The following is a 16030-nucleotide window of genomic DNA, read 5'->3' as shown; positions in this document are numbered from 1 at the left end:
AATTTGGTACGATGATCTGCCAAGACACGAACATCTTCATTCCGAGCTTCAGTGATGGAAGCGACTGTGTAAAATTAGCGGATCCAAATGTGTTCCCGAATGTGCGTGCACTTCTTCTAATCGCGTAGGCCTATGCCTGTAACGTCTGCTGAAGCTGAGCGGAGTTTTTCGACTTTATGGAGAACGAAAACCTGTTTGGGAAATCACATGTCTTATGAGCAGCTTTCGGGATTGTGCCTCATGAACATACACTTTAACATGAACATTAATACAGAAAATGTCATTCGCGAATTCTGTCTCCAAGCCAAGAAGAATGTTCCAAACTTATGTTTAAAGATGCATCACGCGATGTCAAGAGCGCCGTTATAGTAACTAACGTAAAATGTATGATAATAATTTAGAAGTTAGTTATTACAATTATGTATAAGCTATCACCTATACTATACATTCAAACAAAATAGGTATATTTTTAAACAAAATATTGTATGTACTGGGTATGATAAGCGTCTCACATACACACGGAGCCAAGATAGCTTCTTGGACTTGCACAGTGTATGAACTCTAACCTTACGGTTCTCATTTAATAATATCACTCCCTCCATGCTATCATTCTAATTTCTTTTTTCAAACTTTTGCATCTCTACGTTCATTTCATGCAACTTTTGTATTGGTGAAAAGGGAAGAATTCAAATAATTCCTCCTCTGAGTTTACAGCCTCTCTACACAAATCAACAAACAAGCAAGAAAAAAAGTGTTTGTCTGTGGCAGCCTGGAATATAAAAATGTTCTGTAATGAAAATGAGAGTTGTTTTTTGTTTTCTTTGTTTCAGTTTATTAGTGTTAACATTGTCATATTTGTGTGTGCGTAAACCGATTCAAATGATCTAGATTGCCCTAGACCGCCAAAGCTTCCAGGGGGCTTCGCCCCCTGGACCCCAACCGGAGGCCCTTGCCGGCCCCCTGGCCCCCAGCCCATGGTTGCTCGCTTCGCTCGCAAAATACTCACATATTGGTTGACCCCCCCTTTAATTCTTTGCTGGCTGCGCCCCTGGACAGTAATTATATATTCAAAAGCCATATTATTATTATTATTATCAATACCTAAATGCGATAGTAATAACCACATAAACATACATTATTCCCAATACAAGTTTGTGCGTTTAATTCTAGAAAGAAACGACTGTGCTGACAGGCCAATGACATAAATCACAAGTAAGGTCCCAATTGTTCACTTGCGTTTTGATTGGCCGACCTATTATATTAGATTAATGAAGACTGTTCTTACAACTGTCCAGTCAAAAAGTTACGCGGCGTTTTTTGTAAGAAATATTTCTTGTTTAATATGATATGACGTCATTTAAATATTTTGTGTGTTTTTCAACGTTTTCGGCAATTTTAATGTGACTGATTATGTCTTAAAAAGTACTTTTTGGTATTCAACCTTCAACTCTAAAGAAATGCGATAATAGGTGCTAAACATGTAGCCTAAGTTTTAAATAATTTATTTTATTATAGTTTCCTATAAGTCTAAAAAATGTGGCCATTTTTTATATATTTATTTTTAATTCAATTCAATTAAACTTTCAACAAAATTAATTATGTAACTTATGTAAAATATTAATATAAAAATATTATCTGTATCAACCATGATTGTGTCTTAGACATATACATTGTAGATCAGGGTATAAGAGAAGAACACACCATTATAATGATATCATGGGCCCGTCTATTAACGGTAACACAAAGCTAAAGATGTAAACATGTTAATAATCCATGGTTCATGTAAAATAGAAACTATGTTGTTATTCAAGTTGAACACTAGCATAACTCTTATACTTTTAACGTTTCATAGAGCCTTGCAGAACTTCGTGACGTAATCAACATAAAGGTTTTAAAATCATGATTATTCATTAGATAATGCTTACATAGCGTTCCTATACTAGGATGAATATTTGTATAATATACACCTGTGTTGACAATAATTCAAATACCGCATAAACAAAAAAGAAACACCATGCGTTAAGCAAAATGGAGCTCACAACTCAGATAAAAAGGAATGAAATAAATCACGTATAATAATGTATACAAACAACTCTTTCCTTTTATTTATTCTCTGTTTGAAATAACATGCATCAATTCATTCTCGTGTTTTCAATGGTTCACAGAATCTTATAAATACATCTATATAAAGGTAAAACAAACTCGCTGCCATTTTGTAAGTTGTTGTTTTTACAGTACTGTATCGTTAGACGTAAGGTTGTTTTTAAATGAATACTACTCGGGAAGGTTGAATCGCAGTGACCCGGTGGTGATGTCTAAATTACATTTTTTTACAGGAAATAATTGAGTAAGTTTTTATTAAATCTTTATTCTTTAAATAGATTGCAGAAACAAAATAAGTTTCAGATAAACTAATTATGTCTGGTTTTCATGTATAATGCCGAGGAAGTCGAGTTACAACAATTGAGGGACGCAAATTATAGAAGACTAGACTAGAAATGTTGGTATAACTTTCGTTAAATTGCGTTAATTTTAGAAGGGGCAGTCGTCACTCCCCATGGCAAGGCAATACTGAAAAATGATATTAGAATTTCATTTTTAAACTTATGTTAATAATTTGTTATTATTGCGTATCAACTAGCTAATTGAATGAATGTGCAATAATTGTATACATGTTTCTACACTATACTTTGATACCTTTATTTTTTATATTTGAAGTAAACAATGATCTTTTAATCAAACATGTATTGTCATGAGTTTGATTTTAATATTGTTTTTTAATTTCTTTACTTTATTTTGCTTGTATTGTTTGTCTGAAACTGAAGAGACACGTCCTTTGGCGATAGTTGTCTTTGACAGCTCTTGTCTCTCATCAATGTTTTGTGTTTTACTGAAAGGAATAAATACAATAAACACTTATTTGCGTTAACGAATCGTATAGGTTGTACACAGAATGTTCAGTGCCCTTTGACAGATAGGCCTACTCTCAGGTGGAATTCGAGTCAACGACTTAGGCCTAAATATTATCAATTTAGCCTACGTCAAAGAAATTGTGGATCCACCACCTCAGTCTCTTTAGGCACTATTATTTATTTATTCAATTCCAACCTAAAAGCGTGACTTTTGATCATGGTTAATATATTTTCAAATGTTTTGTTGTTCTGATTTTCCTGTTGATTTTGTATGATTGGATCTTCTTATCCTGTACTATATCTTTGCCCCATACCAGTTAATTCGCATTACACTGAGGAGGCACTGTGATCGATCTCTCCCTAGTCCCGTTTCCAAACTTATCTGAAAACGTACAGACGTACAACCATGCATTTAGTAAAGTCCCCTTTTTGGCAGCCCCATTCTTTTCTTACATTTGTATGACCGGGCCTGCGAATCTATATTATTATTATATTATTGTTTGTTTGTTTGTTTGTTAGTACGATAGCGCCTACAGTTTTCAAGTTATCGTTCTGAATTTTTGGGTGTAGGTAGGTATATACTTTCAGACCATGCTTATTGAAAATCAACAAAATTGGTTTATTAATAACTTCACAAAATAACAAAAATTATTTTCAGACCGGCTAGTGTTAAAAGATAGGAGACAATTTTCAAAAGTAGGTGAGCAGTTTTAAAATAACAAGTGTACTGAAATTGCATTTTCTCGAGAACTACTTGTCCAAAAAACATCATTTTTGTACAAGAGGCAAGAGTTATAAATTGTAATTTGTAATTTTCAAAACATAATTTGATTTAATGTATAGGTTTATTGATACGAGTAGTTTTAAAAAACCTATTTCTTTTCAAATTCACCAGTTTGTTTTTCGCGTTGCTGTTCTATTGTTATTCAAATTAAACTATTGTTAGTTGATAATTAGTTTTTTAGTACTGTTAGCGTGTGTCCTTCCTTATTTTATGTGATTCTGTACATAGGTATATACTTACAGAACATGCCTTGATTTTCAGGAAAACTGATATATTGGTCATGTCTCAAAAGCTTATCTTCCGTACGATATATTAAATAGCACGCGTTCTGTCTTTTTTTAACATGGACATAATTATATATCTTTGATATGGACCAAAATATTATTCGACTGGTGAAGCTGTTAAGCTTACTACATGGGTTAATTCAGAGGCGCCGCAAATCGGCACAGCTTCAAGACACTCCTCGATCATTATTCTGGTCAATCTTGATTTTAGAAAGGTCATTGTTGCAATGCCGGAATTGTTTGTATTAAAAATTATTTAAACAAATTATTAACCTTAGCAGTATTTTAACCATGTAAAGCTAATACCTAAAGCAAAAATTGTATCTTTCAACATGCTCCCAGTCAGTGGATATATTTTGCCAAGTACTTCACTCAGTTTCTGAGTGCTTTCATTATATTGTTTGCTTATTATAGGAAGATAAAGATTTGAATGCGATATATGCAGTCCTTATTTCCATGCTTAGACGGAACTACGGTGGAATTTTCACTTAAGCTTTAATATAAGATATTAGTATGGTTTAATATCGTTTTTAAAGTTACGCCTTCATCTCATTGTCCAAAATGTGCACACTCACGCACCGTGGCCCTAATCATCCAGAAAACTATCCAAAAAGTTTGTTATCTTCTAGCCCTGAATTCACCATAAAATACCATACAAAATAATATTTATATACGTATTTCCTTATTATTTCTTCGCACGCAATATGTACGTTCTTTTTGTGTTATTCCAACGCTTCAAAAGATCTTATAAATGCTGTTATAAATTACATTTGAAAGGGTATAGAAGGCATAGTCATACCATTTCCAACCCATTGTATTTTCTGTGTCATGCTACTCTTCAGTTCCGTAACAACAAACTTTCAATAGCTTTTGGTTTTCTATCAATTGCTCAGGAATGCAACATCAGTTTGTATTACATGGTTTTACTTTTTCATTTGATACGTTCGTTTAAAACGGAAGCCAAAAGTACAGATATTTTCAGGAAGCTACACGGACGAGGGAGGGAAACCGTTCAATTCTAACTGGTCTAGTACAACAGTAAACCCAAACTATTATTTTCTTTATTCTTTATTATTACACTGGTGGATATTCAGCATCAATTGTATCTTATATCAGTATGATTATTATTTATATCGGATCTATATCATATTCATATTTATTGAAACAATATTATAAAATTGCAACTTCTGTGTAAAGCACCACAGAAACGTAGTATAGAAAGGCGCTATAAGGTGTACATTTGTCTCTCATGTATGTACAATTCAACTAGATTAATGTCATTGTCGGAGTTATGTCCAATTTACACCCATCTCCCCAACGACTGTCCCCATTTATCAATGATCTCAATCCACACACTCCACTACAATACCCTTATTTTCATCTGTAATATTTATAATTATTCTACCTACTATAGGCCTATCAAATACATTATTGCAATTACATTAGTACATTTTATTTAATTTACACACATTAAATCAAAAATAATACTGCATTGGTAAATAATATGAAGAATTGGCAGCGGATTTATGGAAAATTCTACTTAATTGTTTTTTATGCTTTGTATACAAAAATAGAAAATAAACCATTTGTCTCTCTTGAATATTGTTCTGCAATTTTCAATTCAATTTCTCCATGTCAGGCCCGTCGAATCGACACTGTTCAACGGAAGTTCGATTCCTGTCTTATAACTGTGTTAATTTTGCCTTTTCCATTGATTCTGTCAGCAATCGTCGAACGATATCTGATATGGTTTTTTTATATAATATTTTAAATTCTAAATATGACTGTTCATTAATTTCACTATTTAGTTTAAATGTTCCTGGTCGTACACGAAATAGACATTTATTGCATATTCCTTTTAGCCGTGTCGACTGTACTAAGAGGGGACTTTTTCATAGACTACCTTATACATTTAATAATCTAAATAGCAATCATATCGATATTTTTAATGATAGACTTGGTTATTTTAAGAGGACGATGATGTGTTCACTTCTTGAACAGTCTGCATAACCTGTTTTAATTGAAATTTTTTATGGCATGCCAATCTATGTTTTATATATATATTTATATATTTTATCTGTATTTTATTGTTAACCGTTTTTGATGTTGTATTGTTTTATGTTTCAAACCTGTTAGTGGCGGTATTTATCGCTGTTGGTTTTAATTGAATAAAATAAAAAAAATAAAAAAAAATTTGTAATTATTTGTATACAAAAGTATTAAAACAAATTATTATAATAATTTACATAATCCTTTACATAATCATTTTCATTGAAAACCATTCCATAATATTAATTCAATACCGTATATGACCAACTATAATCCCATGCTTAAGTACAATCCCATGCTCGAGTATAATCCCATCTCTTATTTTAGGGGTGGGATATAATTACATTTGTTTAAATATCATAACCAAGCATATATTATTTACTTTCAGTGATTGTTTTTTATGTAAAATTTAATTTAATAATTGTTACAAACTTTAAATAATAATATTATATTCAAGGTACTCTATTTCTTAATCTGGAGTGCATATATTGAAGTGTAAAACTGATTGTATTGCACTAGTGGAGAGAGCACTGCCTCCTATGTAATGGGAGGCATTTCTGGTGAAATTGTTTTTCTTTTTGTTATGATTTGTATATGGATGTACTACTGTAATCGAAATAAAGAAAATGAATGAATGAATAAAACTGTTTATTGAGATTGCTGTATATTGCTATCATAATTCTAAAAATTTGCTCCTACTACATCAATAATCGACCCAATTTCTGACCAAATCTCATTTTTTACAATTATAATTCATCTTTAAAATTCATAATTCAGTTGTTATAGATTTAAATAAAAGAAATTGCTTAATATATTGGCATATTTCTATATTTAACCAAAAGTAGCATACAATTAAAGCCTGGAGATAACCAATAAAAAGTCCACATACAATATCGGTAAAATGGTGGCGCCCTAACATTACCCTAGACAAAGCTATACATAAAGACCACGAAACAGCTGCCATATATGGTATCCAGCCAGGGTCGAAGGTTATGATGTAGATCCACGCAACCATACCAGCACGCGTGCAGTGTCCTGACGGGAATGAGAAGTTGTCAACGGCAACAGTGAGAAACATATCATCTACGTTGCATACAGGACGAGGGCGACGTACGATTCCTTTTACAATTCCTACTACAGCGAGGTCGAAGAGCATTGCTGTGAAATAAAACAAAATCAATCATTTACCACTGGTAATACTGGTTTACATCAGGATCTTCAAAAAGAATTGTTCTCAGCCACTGCGCATTACACAGTATATTGATGCTTCTGTTATGCATTTCTTTTGAAAATTTTTCTAAAACTACAGTTTTTCAATTTTCTTTTTATTTTCAAGGGTTTCGTAGACCTTATAATATAAAACTATTTTCATGTTACTGTTACTTAATAATAATTGTGTTACAAAAAAAAACTTACCACAAAGAAGGTTGACGCTATACTGAAGAACATAATTATCGTCACTGGTTATGAATAGTAGCAACGGTATTGCAATCCAAGGAACACCATGGCCACTAAACTCGAGCAACTTCATTACTGGACGTAACGCACCGTAAGGTGATGTAGGTGATGAGCATAGTGCCCATTGAGAACTCCACCGTTGATCAAGTGTAACAAGCTGAGAGAACATTCTTCTTTCTTTTAATTAGGTCTAGGCTAGTAGTAGTAGTAGCGATTTCAATCCACAGCAACTATTTGCATCCATTAATGGTGTCTAATAATAATACCAGATGAAATATATATTATTAATAATACACAGTATAGGCGTATTCTATAGGCTATGTACAGTTTTAAATTGTTTGTTTCGAATTCAATTCAACTGAGCTTGAAATTAAGTTCTCTGTCCCATGCCGCATTTTATGACCCATTATTACAAATGGAATAATTCACTAAATGGCCACTAACTTAATTTGCCGCTAACCTAGTTAGAGGCCTACCGTACCTTGTGGGACGCACTACCTACCTACCTACCTAGGCCTCCTGCTGTGAGCAAGTGGAGAACAGAAAATCGGGACCACAAACGATCAGGCCCAAGACGATCGGGCCCACATTTTGAGGTCCCGATCGTCTTATGTGTTGGGCCCAATCGTCTTACCAGTGGTTCCGATCGTCCAGTATTTTCAGAACCACTTTGGACCCGATCGTCTTACCAGTTGGTCCTGATTGTCTTAGCGTTTGGCCCGATAGTCTTTTGTGTTATATAAAATAATGTGCAACATTTCATTCCTAGTGCTTAGTGTCACCGTGCTTTTCTTTTGCGTAAATTGAGATTTTTTTAAAAAGGTTAATTAGATTTCTCTGATTTTATCATAATTTTCCCTAATTAACACAGGCCCTACTGGTTTTAAGAATTTCTTACCAAAAATATTTATTCGATTTATGAATAAATGTGATTGATTTTGATAGTTATAAATAATATCGTACATAGGCCTATAGGCTAATACTAGGCCTAGCTAGGCCTATACACTGTTAATGTTATAACAACTCCCTGGTTATACACTACAGTGTGATATAACTTGACTTTTCTCTCGCGACAAAATTAATAGCACATGTGTGAATATTCGGTAATTATATAGGCCTAGGCCTATATATTTTCATTTTTTCTAACTTTAAATCGAATTATTATTTTTTGTAAATTTTCCGAAAATGTTTTGGGCCCGATCGTCTTATTATTCATTGAACCCGATCATCTGGTCCCAATTGTCTGAAAACCGAGCTAGCTAGCTTAATTAATATAATAATAAAGTACTAGGAGGCCTAGTTAGGCTAGGCTAGGCCTACTATAGATAATATTAAATGCACCTTTCATTACGTCAAATCGAACTAACTTTGAGCTGGGTTACTCCTCTTCTTACACAGTGGGATAGACTTGCCCCAAGTCTGTATTTACTGTCTTTTTTTTTTATTTATTTGTTTTTATTTCGACCGCGATTTTTGTCTGAAAATCCAAACTCAAGTAATACACGTATGAAACGCCATATGTGCAAAAATATTTATATTTTTACTAATATTAAGACAAAACTCCGTCTGGAGCCCAGACTACACAGTGGAGATTGTTTTTTTCAATAATACAGGCTAGGCCACCTCACCGGTGGTGGTGATTCACGGTCTGTGGCTGGGTGTCAGATGAAATCGGTCGCGTTTGAAATCAACAACATCCGGTATTTTGTATGGAGCGCAACTAGATATGCTTTTTATCATATTAGTTACGTTTGATATGTCGCGTTCTATTTTGGTCGCGCTAATTTGTATGGGGTACACACTAGATTTTTAATGAAAACTCTCATTCATTATGTTTTTAGTTAATTTTGAATATAGAATTTCTAATAATACTATTGACATTTTTTTTACCTCGATCGTTATTATTTTTTAAGTACAGTACCGGGTTACCGTACTACAACAGGCCCGTAGAGCCAGGGGTTTTTTGGGGGGTTCGGGCGAAACCCCCCCCCCCCCTTTTGCGCGAACCCCCCTTTTACCAGCGAACCCCCTTGAAAAACAAAGGGCCCACTTCCAAAATCGTGCAATTATTTATCAATTATAGAAGATTTTTTGGTCATTTTACTTCTATTGACTATGTTTAAATCCATCGAATATACAGATTGTCCGATGTCAAAGTCACTGCTGAGCGTGAGATCGAGAGATTGTTGAGAGATGATGGTTATAAATATGTCTAACCACTGCTAACCACAGTGTGGTAACAAGTTTATTGAATTTTTAAATTTAATAAATTTAATAATTTAATTTAAATTGTCATCCTCGACTGTATTAATTAATATTACAGTACGCATTAGATATTCTATAATACTCTCTGAACTCGCGGATGTGTATTCTAGCAGCATGCAGCATCACAGCGCAACACGTTTATGGAAGAGTCCATTAATTACGGTGGTGTCACATTTTAATTACACAATAACTATTTCCCTTGGTTTATTTTTATTACATCTCTATGTCAACAATCACAGAATTTTATAATCATGTAGGCAATAGTTCGTATGTCAAGCGATATCTAAAAGAGTGTGTTGTTATTGTGTTAAGTAGCTTCCCCTAATCTCATAGTGTATATAGCCAACAGTGCTGGCCACCAGGCAAGGAGCACATGGTTAGTGCTCTCCTCTCCTCATATTGCTGTAATGCATGCATGGAAATAGGAAAGATTTTCATATAGGCCTACCCAACATGATATTCCTGGTTCATTATCAGCCCAAAAAACTGAACATCATTTGGATTGATTTTATAATGGTCATACACACAATAAGAAGGTATATATTTAAATAATATGAAATTAATAGGCTAGCCCTACCCACACAGTGCATCGTAACTGAAACAATATGGGGATTTCCCTTTTCATTGAACGTTCAGTTGAAGTAGAGACTGATTACGATGTAATAAAGGCAATTGTAGGAACTTCACACACGTCACATATTTGCGTGTGTGCGCTCAACGCGTAAAGTTATGCAAATTGCTGTTGTAAATATAGCGAACGCGCAACGAGCGATCTCTCCCCCTCTCTCTCTCTCCCAAAGATCGTATAGCTACTTCGTGGCGCTATAGTATCTTTGCTCTCTCCTCTCTCTCCTCCCTCTCTGCGTCAAGTTTTCAACGAGAAGACATCGACATTTTTATGAGCAAACCATTGCGAGTTTTAATACAAGTTTTACGATAATAATTAGTTGTCCTAATTATTAGCACTATTACATTTTGATATTTAGCGTTTTAACTTTACATATTTTACTACGTGTTACTGTATGTTATCGTGTTTCAATTATTGTACCGTTGTATATGTTATTGTCCTGAACTAGCCTAGCCTAACCTTTACACTGCGCACGTACGTACGCGCTTCGTGTGGATATGTGGTTTCTACACTCCGTATAGTTCATTTACTTCGAGCCTAGGATACTTCCAGCTTTGGACATCGTTTGACTGCTACAATACTCCATTACCGTATTCTAAATAGGGTAAGTAAAGACCGAATTACTTATTCCCTAAAGTGGTGACCCCGACGTGATTCGTATGGACTAGTGGAGTATTCATCTGTAGGCTGTACTTCTTGTATGTAACATTTGTATACGTGGTGGCAAAGTTAAGGGTATTCGTAATCAGTTGGAATCTGTCGCTGTAGAGAACCTCTCATCTATTATTATACATGTTGGAACAAATGACTGCACTGAAGACGACAATGTTGTATTAGGATTAACTGAATATGACGATCTCATTACTAAACTAAATGTAGCCGCACCCTCTGTAACTAAAGTGCTCTCAACAGTATGCCCTCGTACTGATGACAACGCGCATCAAGAAAGAGTTGACAAGTTTAATACTGGGCTTAAACATATTGCGAATCAACATGCTTGCACACTAATCGATAACGATGAAACCTTCAAACTAAAGAATAATGATGCTGACAGGTCTACTCTAGACAAAAGAGGTCTTCACCTTACCAAAGTAGGTACAAGTAGATTGCTAAGTAACATTAATAAAGCACACACCATACTCAAACCACGCCAAGACTTGTATAATTCTAGTGACAACCCTACTGAGCATCGTTCAGGTAAAGAGACTCGCTTTCCTTCAAAAACTAAGAGACAACGGCGGATTAAACATCATCGGCGATCTCGCACAAACCAGCAATACAGTGAAGATTATGGCTCTCAATATCCATACAAGCAGCATTATAATGAGGACGTTAATAGCTACTATAATCAGCAATTCAGACAACAGCAATACAATGATGAGGATTCCAGGGACAGTTGGAATACATATCATACTGGTAATTTCGCCAGGCCCATTGATCATGGCTGTGATTTTTGTGGACTTTCGAACCATATAACTGATGAATGTAGACACTCTGAACCAGTACAATGTCATACCTGTCATGAATTTGGTCATAAATCCTTCATACCTGGACGACGACCTTATTTATGCCGCCAGATGAGCATTCAGCGTCAAGTACGGACATAGGATTATGCCGGCAATATCAAAGACAACAACAGGTGGCATACTAATGCTAAACAAAAACGGATTAGGCGTGGTAACCGTAAAAATATTAACACTAATACTAACTCTAACATTGGCATAAGTATTGCATTCAATAATGTTAACAGAATCAAAAACAAATTATATGAAATTAAGAATTTTTTAATTAATTGTAAAATTGACATATTTGGTATTGCCGAAACTTTTCTTAAATCAAATGAGTCTATAAGGATAAATGGTTTTAAATGGTATGGTAAAAATAGAGTAGGAAAAGGGGGAGGAGGTATTGGCCTACTTGTCTCAGATAAAGTAACTGTTTTAGATGATAATCTTTATGATTCGTTTTGTGATGACATTGAGAGATGTTGGATTCGTGTTAAAATTTGTGATAAATTGCTTAATATTGCTGTGGTATATTTTCCAGTAGAGGGATCTAATCCTGACCTTGCTGATGAACTATATAACCAACTACTCTCTGAAATAATTCAAATTGAAAATGAAGTTGAAAATTGTGACCCACTTATCTTAATTGTAGGCGATTTTAATGGCAGAATAGGTAATAATGTAAGTAATGGTGATCCCATAATTAATTCTAATGGGGAGCGTTTGATAAATTTTAGTATTGACACAGGGCTAAATATTCTAAACTGCTCACAAAAATGTTTTGGAAAGATAACTTGGTTTAGACACCCACACTCAAGCTGCATTGATTATGTGCTTTCCTCGTGTAGTGTCGATAAATTTATACATAAAATGGTCATCGATGAGGAAAGAAACTACCACATGGGTAGTGACCATAATGTGCTACTAGCCTATCTTAAATTTGAATATAATACTAATGTAAAAAATTCGAATGATAATAAACGACAAGTTTGGAATATTAAAAGCGATCAAGACTGGTCTGCTTACAAAAATTCAATTATTGATAAATTTGACAACATTTGGTTTAATAATAACCTTGAGGATATTAGTGATATAAATTATGGTTGGGAAAAATGGAAAGATACTCTTATTTCAGTTACTAATAATACAATTGGCTTTAAGGATGTTAAAAGCAAAAGTAAACAATGGTGGGATAAGACAATAGACACTGCCATTCAAGAACGTAAACGTGCTTGTAAGGAGCATCGTGCATGGTCTAAACATAATAGGGCAGATCTTGATAAGGGGGATGCTTTATGGAAGGATTATAAAATGAAAAAAACTCAAGCGAAAAATGTAATAAAAAATAAAATGATGCAATTGAAAGTTGACAAAAGTGTTGCCATAGCGAAAGCAGGTGGTCAGAGTTCTAAAGACTTTTGGAACGAATTAAGGGGGCCTAAGAAGGTAATTGTTCCTTCTAACCTAAAAATTCCCGACTCTACACAAGTTACCTCAGACAAACAGGTTATGGCTAACTTGATTAAAATTTATTGGAGTAACTTGGGTAATCAAACTGGTGTCAATACTTATAATGATATAGTTATCAATAGTCATGTTTCTGATATTAGGGAAAATTATATAAATTATGTTAATGATGATCCACAAAAAGTACTGGATGATATAAGAATTTCATTTGAAGATGTTAAAAGTTCAATACTTCGTTCTAAAAACAATAAAGCACCTGGTGTTGATGGCATCACTAACGAATTGTTAAAGAACGGAGGTGACTGCCTTATTAGGTCACTTACATATCTTTTTAACTATTTTGTTAAATCAGAGAAAATTCCCACCGAGTGGAATAAAGGGATCATTATACCTATCCATAAAAAAGGTAGCAAGAACGATTTAAATAACTATAGAGGTATCACATTATCATCATGTGTTGCTAAAATTTTCAATCGTATTATTTGTGATCGTATCTCAGAATTTCTTGAGAGTAATAGTATTCTTACGGAAATCCAGGGAGGCTTTAGGAAAAATCATAGATGTGAGGACCACATATTTACACTTAAAAGCATATTGGCTACGCGAAATGCGGAAAATAAGTTAACATACTTAGCCTTCCTGGATTTCCGTAAGGCTTTTGACACGGTTTGGCGTAATGGCCTTTTGTCAATAGCATGGAATACTGGTATCCGTGGTAAAGTCTGGAAAATTATTGATAAACTTTATACAAACGTCAAATGTAATGTTAAGTTTGGTGATATTGTAACTGATTATTTTGATGTCGATGAAGGGGTTAAGCAAGGCTGCGTATTATCACCGACCTTATTCTGTATTTTTATAAATGAACTCTCCAAAATGTTATATAATGAAAATGTCGGATGTCATACTTTAGGCACAAAAATTAGCTGTCTTTTTTGGGCTGACGACGTTGTCTTGATTGCTAAAGATGAAAATGATCTGGAGAAAATGTTATCTATCGCTGGAATTTTCTCCAAAAAATGGAAACTTAACTTTAATTATGACAAATCAAATGTTGTGGTTGTTGGTAAACGTACTAATAAAACTAAACAATGGCCTCTTGTAAACCACTTCATCAAAGAAGTAGATTGTTACAAATACTTGGGAGTGAATATTTCAAGAAACTTCTCCGAAAGTATACATGTTAATGATGTAGTTAGAAAAGGAAATAGATTAATTGGATATATCAAGTCCATTTTTAATGAGCAAGAAGATTTTAATAGGATTTATTTTGGTAATATCTTGTGGAAAACTATAGCACTACCTTCAATTAACTATGCATGTGCAATATCAGCTTATAGTGCCAGTGATTACAAAAAAATCGAAAACATTCAGCTACAAATGGCTAAAACACTACTAAAAGCACCGAGGAACACGCCATCATTGGCTCTGTTGGGTGACTTAGGATGGGATAGCATTGAAAATACCCATAATGAAATAAAAATTAAATATTTTGACAGGCTTATCAACTTAGAAGCCCATCGTTGGCCAAAGCTGCTGTTGCATGCATTATTTACCTTGCATGACAATAATGTTAATATAAAATGGCGATGGTTAAACTCAATTAAAAGTATTCTGAATAATACTGGATTTAATCATGTATTTTCAAATAACATACCTAAAGATTCAGCATGGTTTAAATCTTTTAAGTGTGTTAATCGTCAAATGTATGAATTGGATTGGTTTAATAAAAGCTGTACCAAACCATCATTATCACTTTATGTTAAATTTAAAAAAATGCCTGAGTTAGAAAATTATCTTACTGTTAAAACTGATTTTCATGGTGCTCAATTGAAATTTAAGGCAAGGTCAAATACTCTTCAACTTGAAAGTAGATTAAGTAAATGGGATATGAATAATACTGGTAATTGTATGTTATGTAAGGATGAACCTGAAGATTTATATCATTTTATGTTAAATTGTAAAGTACTACAAGAAGTGCGAATTTCAGAATTTGAATGCTTGGAACAAAACCTTAATGATTCTGGTCTTTCAGATCTATGGAATTCACTCCAGTTAAATAATTCAGAGGTTATCTTAATGATTATACTTGGTGGTGATTGTTCTGTTCTCATTCCAACAATGTCGATTAATATGGTAAACAAAGCCCATGACATTCTTGATAAATTCTGCAAATCATATCTTAAGAAAGCATGGGCCTTTAGACAACGTATAAAGTCTAACATTATCGAATGATTTTTTTAAATTTTTTTATTGTATGTAAGTTGGTTTAGTTATCTTAATTCTGTTTACAGTCATCAAATAATTCACCACAGCTGAAATAATTTAATCTATGCTTTCCTGTTTATTGATGTCCCTAATTTGGGTTCCTATTGTTCCTTATTATTTTTGCTGGTAGACACTGTGTATCAAGAATGTGTATATCTTAACATACTGTAGATTCTAAGTACTGTATATTCCTTTGTTCATATACTAATTGATATGCTAATTTAGTGTCCAAGCTTATGTATGTGGGTTGCATTTAATTGGTTTTAGTATTACAGTTTATTTTTAATTTGGTTTTATCGAACTTCCGTTTTATCTGAGTATTATCTGTTTTAATCTAGTTTATCTTTATTTTTATACTCATATTTTTTATATTGTATGTTTAATTGTTTTAAGGATGCACCATTATTATG

The 16030-nt window shown here is 33.6% G+C and overlaps 1 protein-coding gene across 2 annotated transcripts; it reads right to left on the bottom strand.

Annotated features, from left to right (window-relative positions):
• Positions 1–6733: 6733 nt before the first annotated feature.
• Positions 6734–8972, bottom strand: LOC140046439 (polyisoprenoid diphosphate/phosphate phosphohydrolase PLPP6-like). Of its 2 annotated transcripts, none has more exons than XM_072091083.1 (3): positions 8855–8972; positions 7446–7740; positions 6734–7187 (listed from the first exon to the last, which is right to left on the bottom strand). In XM_072091083.1, the coding sequence occupies exons 2-3, from the start codon at positions 7654–7656 to the stop codon at positions 6796–6798; spliced, it is 603 nt and encodes a 200-aa protein (XP_071947184.1). In that variant the 5' UTR covers positions 7657–7740; positions 8855–8972; the 3' UTR covers positions 6734–6795. The 2 variants fall into 2 exon arrangements, with proteins under 2 accessions (XP_071947184.1, XP_071947183.1); XM_072091082.1 differs by having other exon boundaries at positions 8829–8965.
• Between the last annotated feature and the right edge of the window lie 7058 nt (positions 8973–16030).

Source organism: Antedon mediterranea, chromosome 4 (genome assembly GCF_964355755.1).
Source record: "Antedon mediterranea chromosome 4, ecAntMedi1.1, whole genome shotgun sequence".
Lineage (NCBI taxonomy): Eukaryota > Metazoa > Echinodermata > Crinoidea > Comatulida > Antedonidae > Antedon > Antedon mediterranea.
This window is presented reverse-complemented; position numbering and strand designations above follow the sequence as displayed.

What these genes read in the sequence shown, in the direction of transcription:
- LOC140046439 (XM_072091083.1), bottom strand. Translation starts at nt 7,656, where the DNA reads ATGTTCTCTCAGCTTGTTACACTTGATCAACGGTGGAGTTCTCAATGG. An exon ending in TAGCGTCAACCTTCTTTGTG is followed by an intron (nt 7,188 to 7,445) that starts GTAAGTTTTTTT and finishes TTTATTTCACAG; the next exon opens with CAATGCTCTTCGACCTCGCT.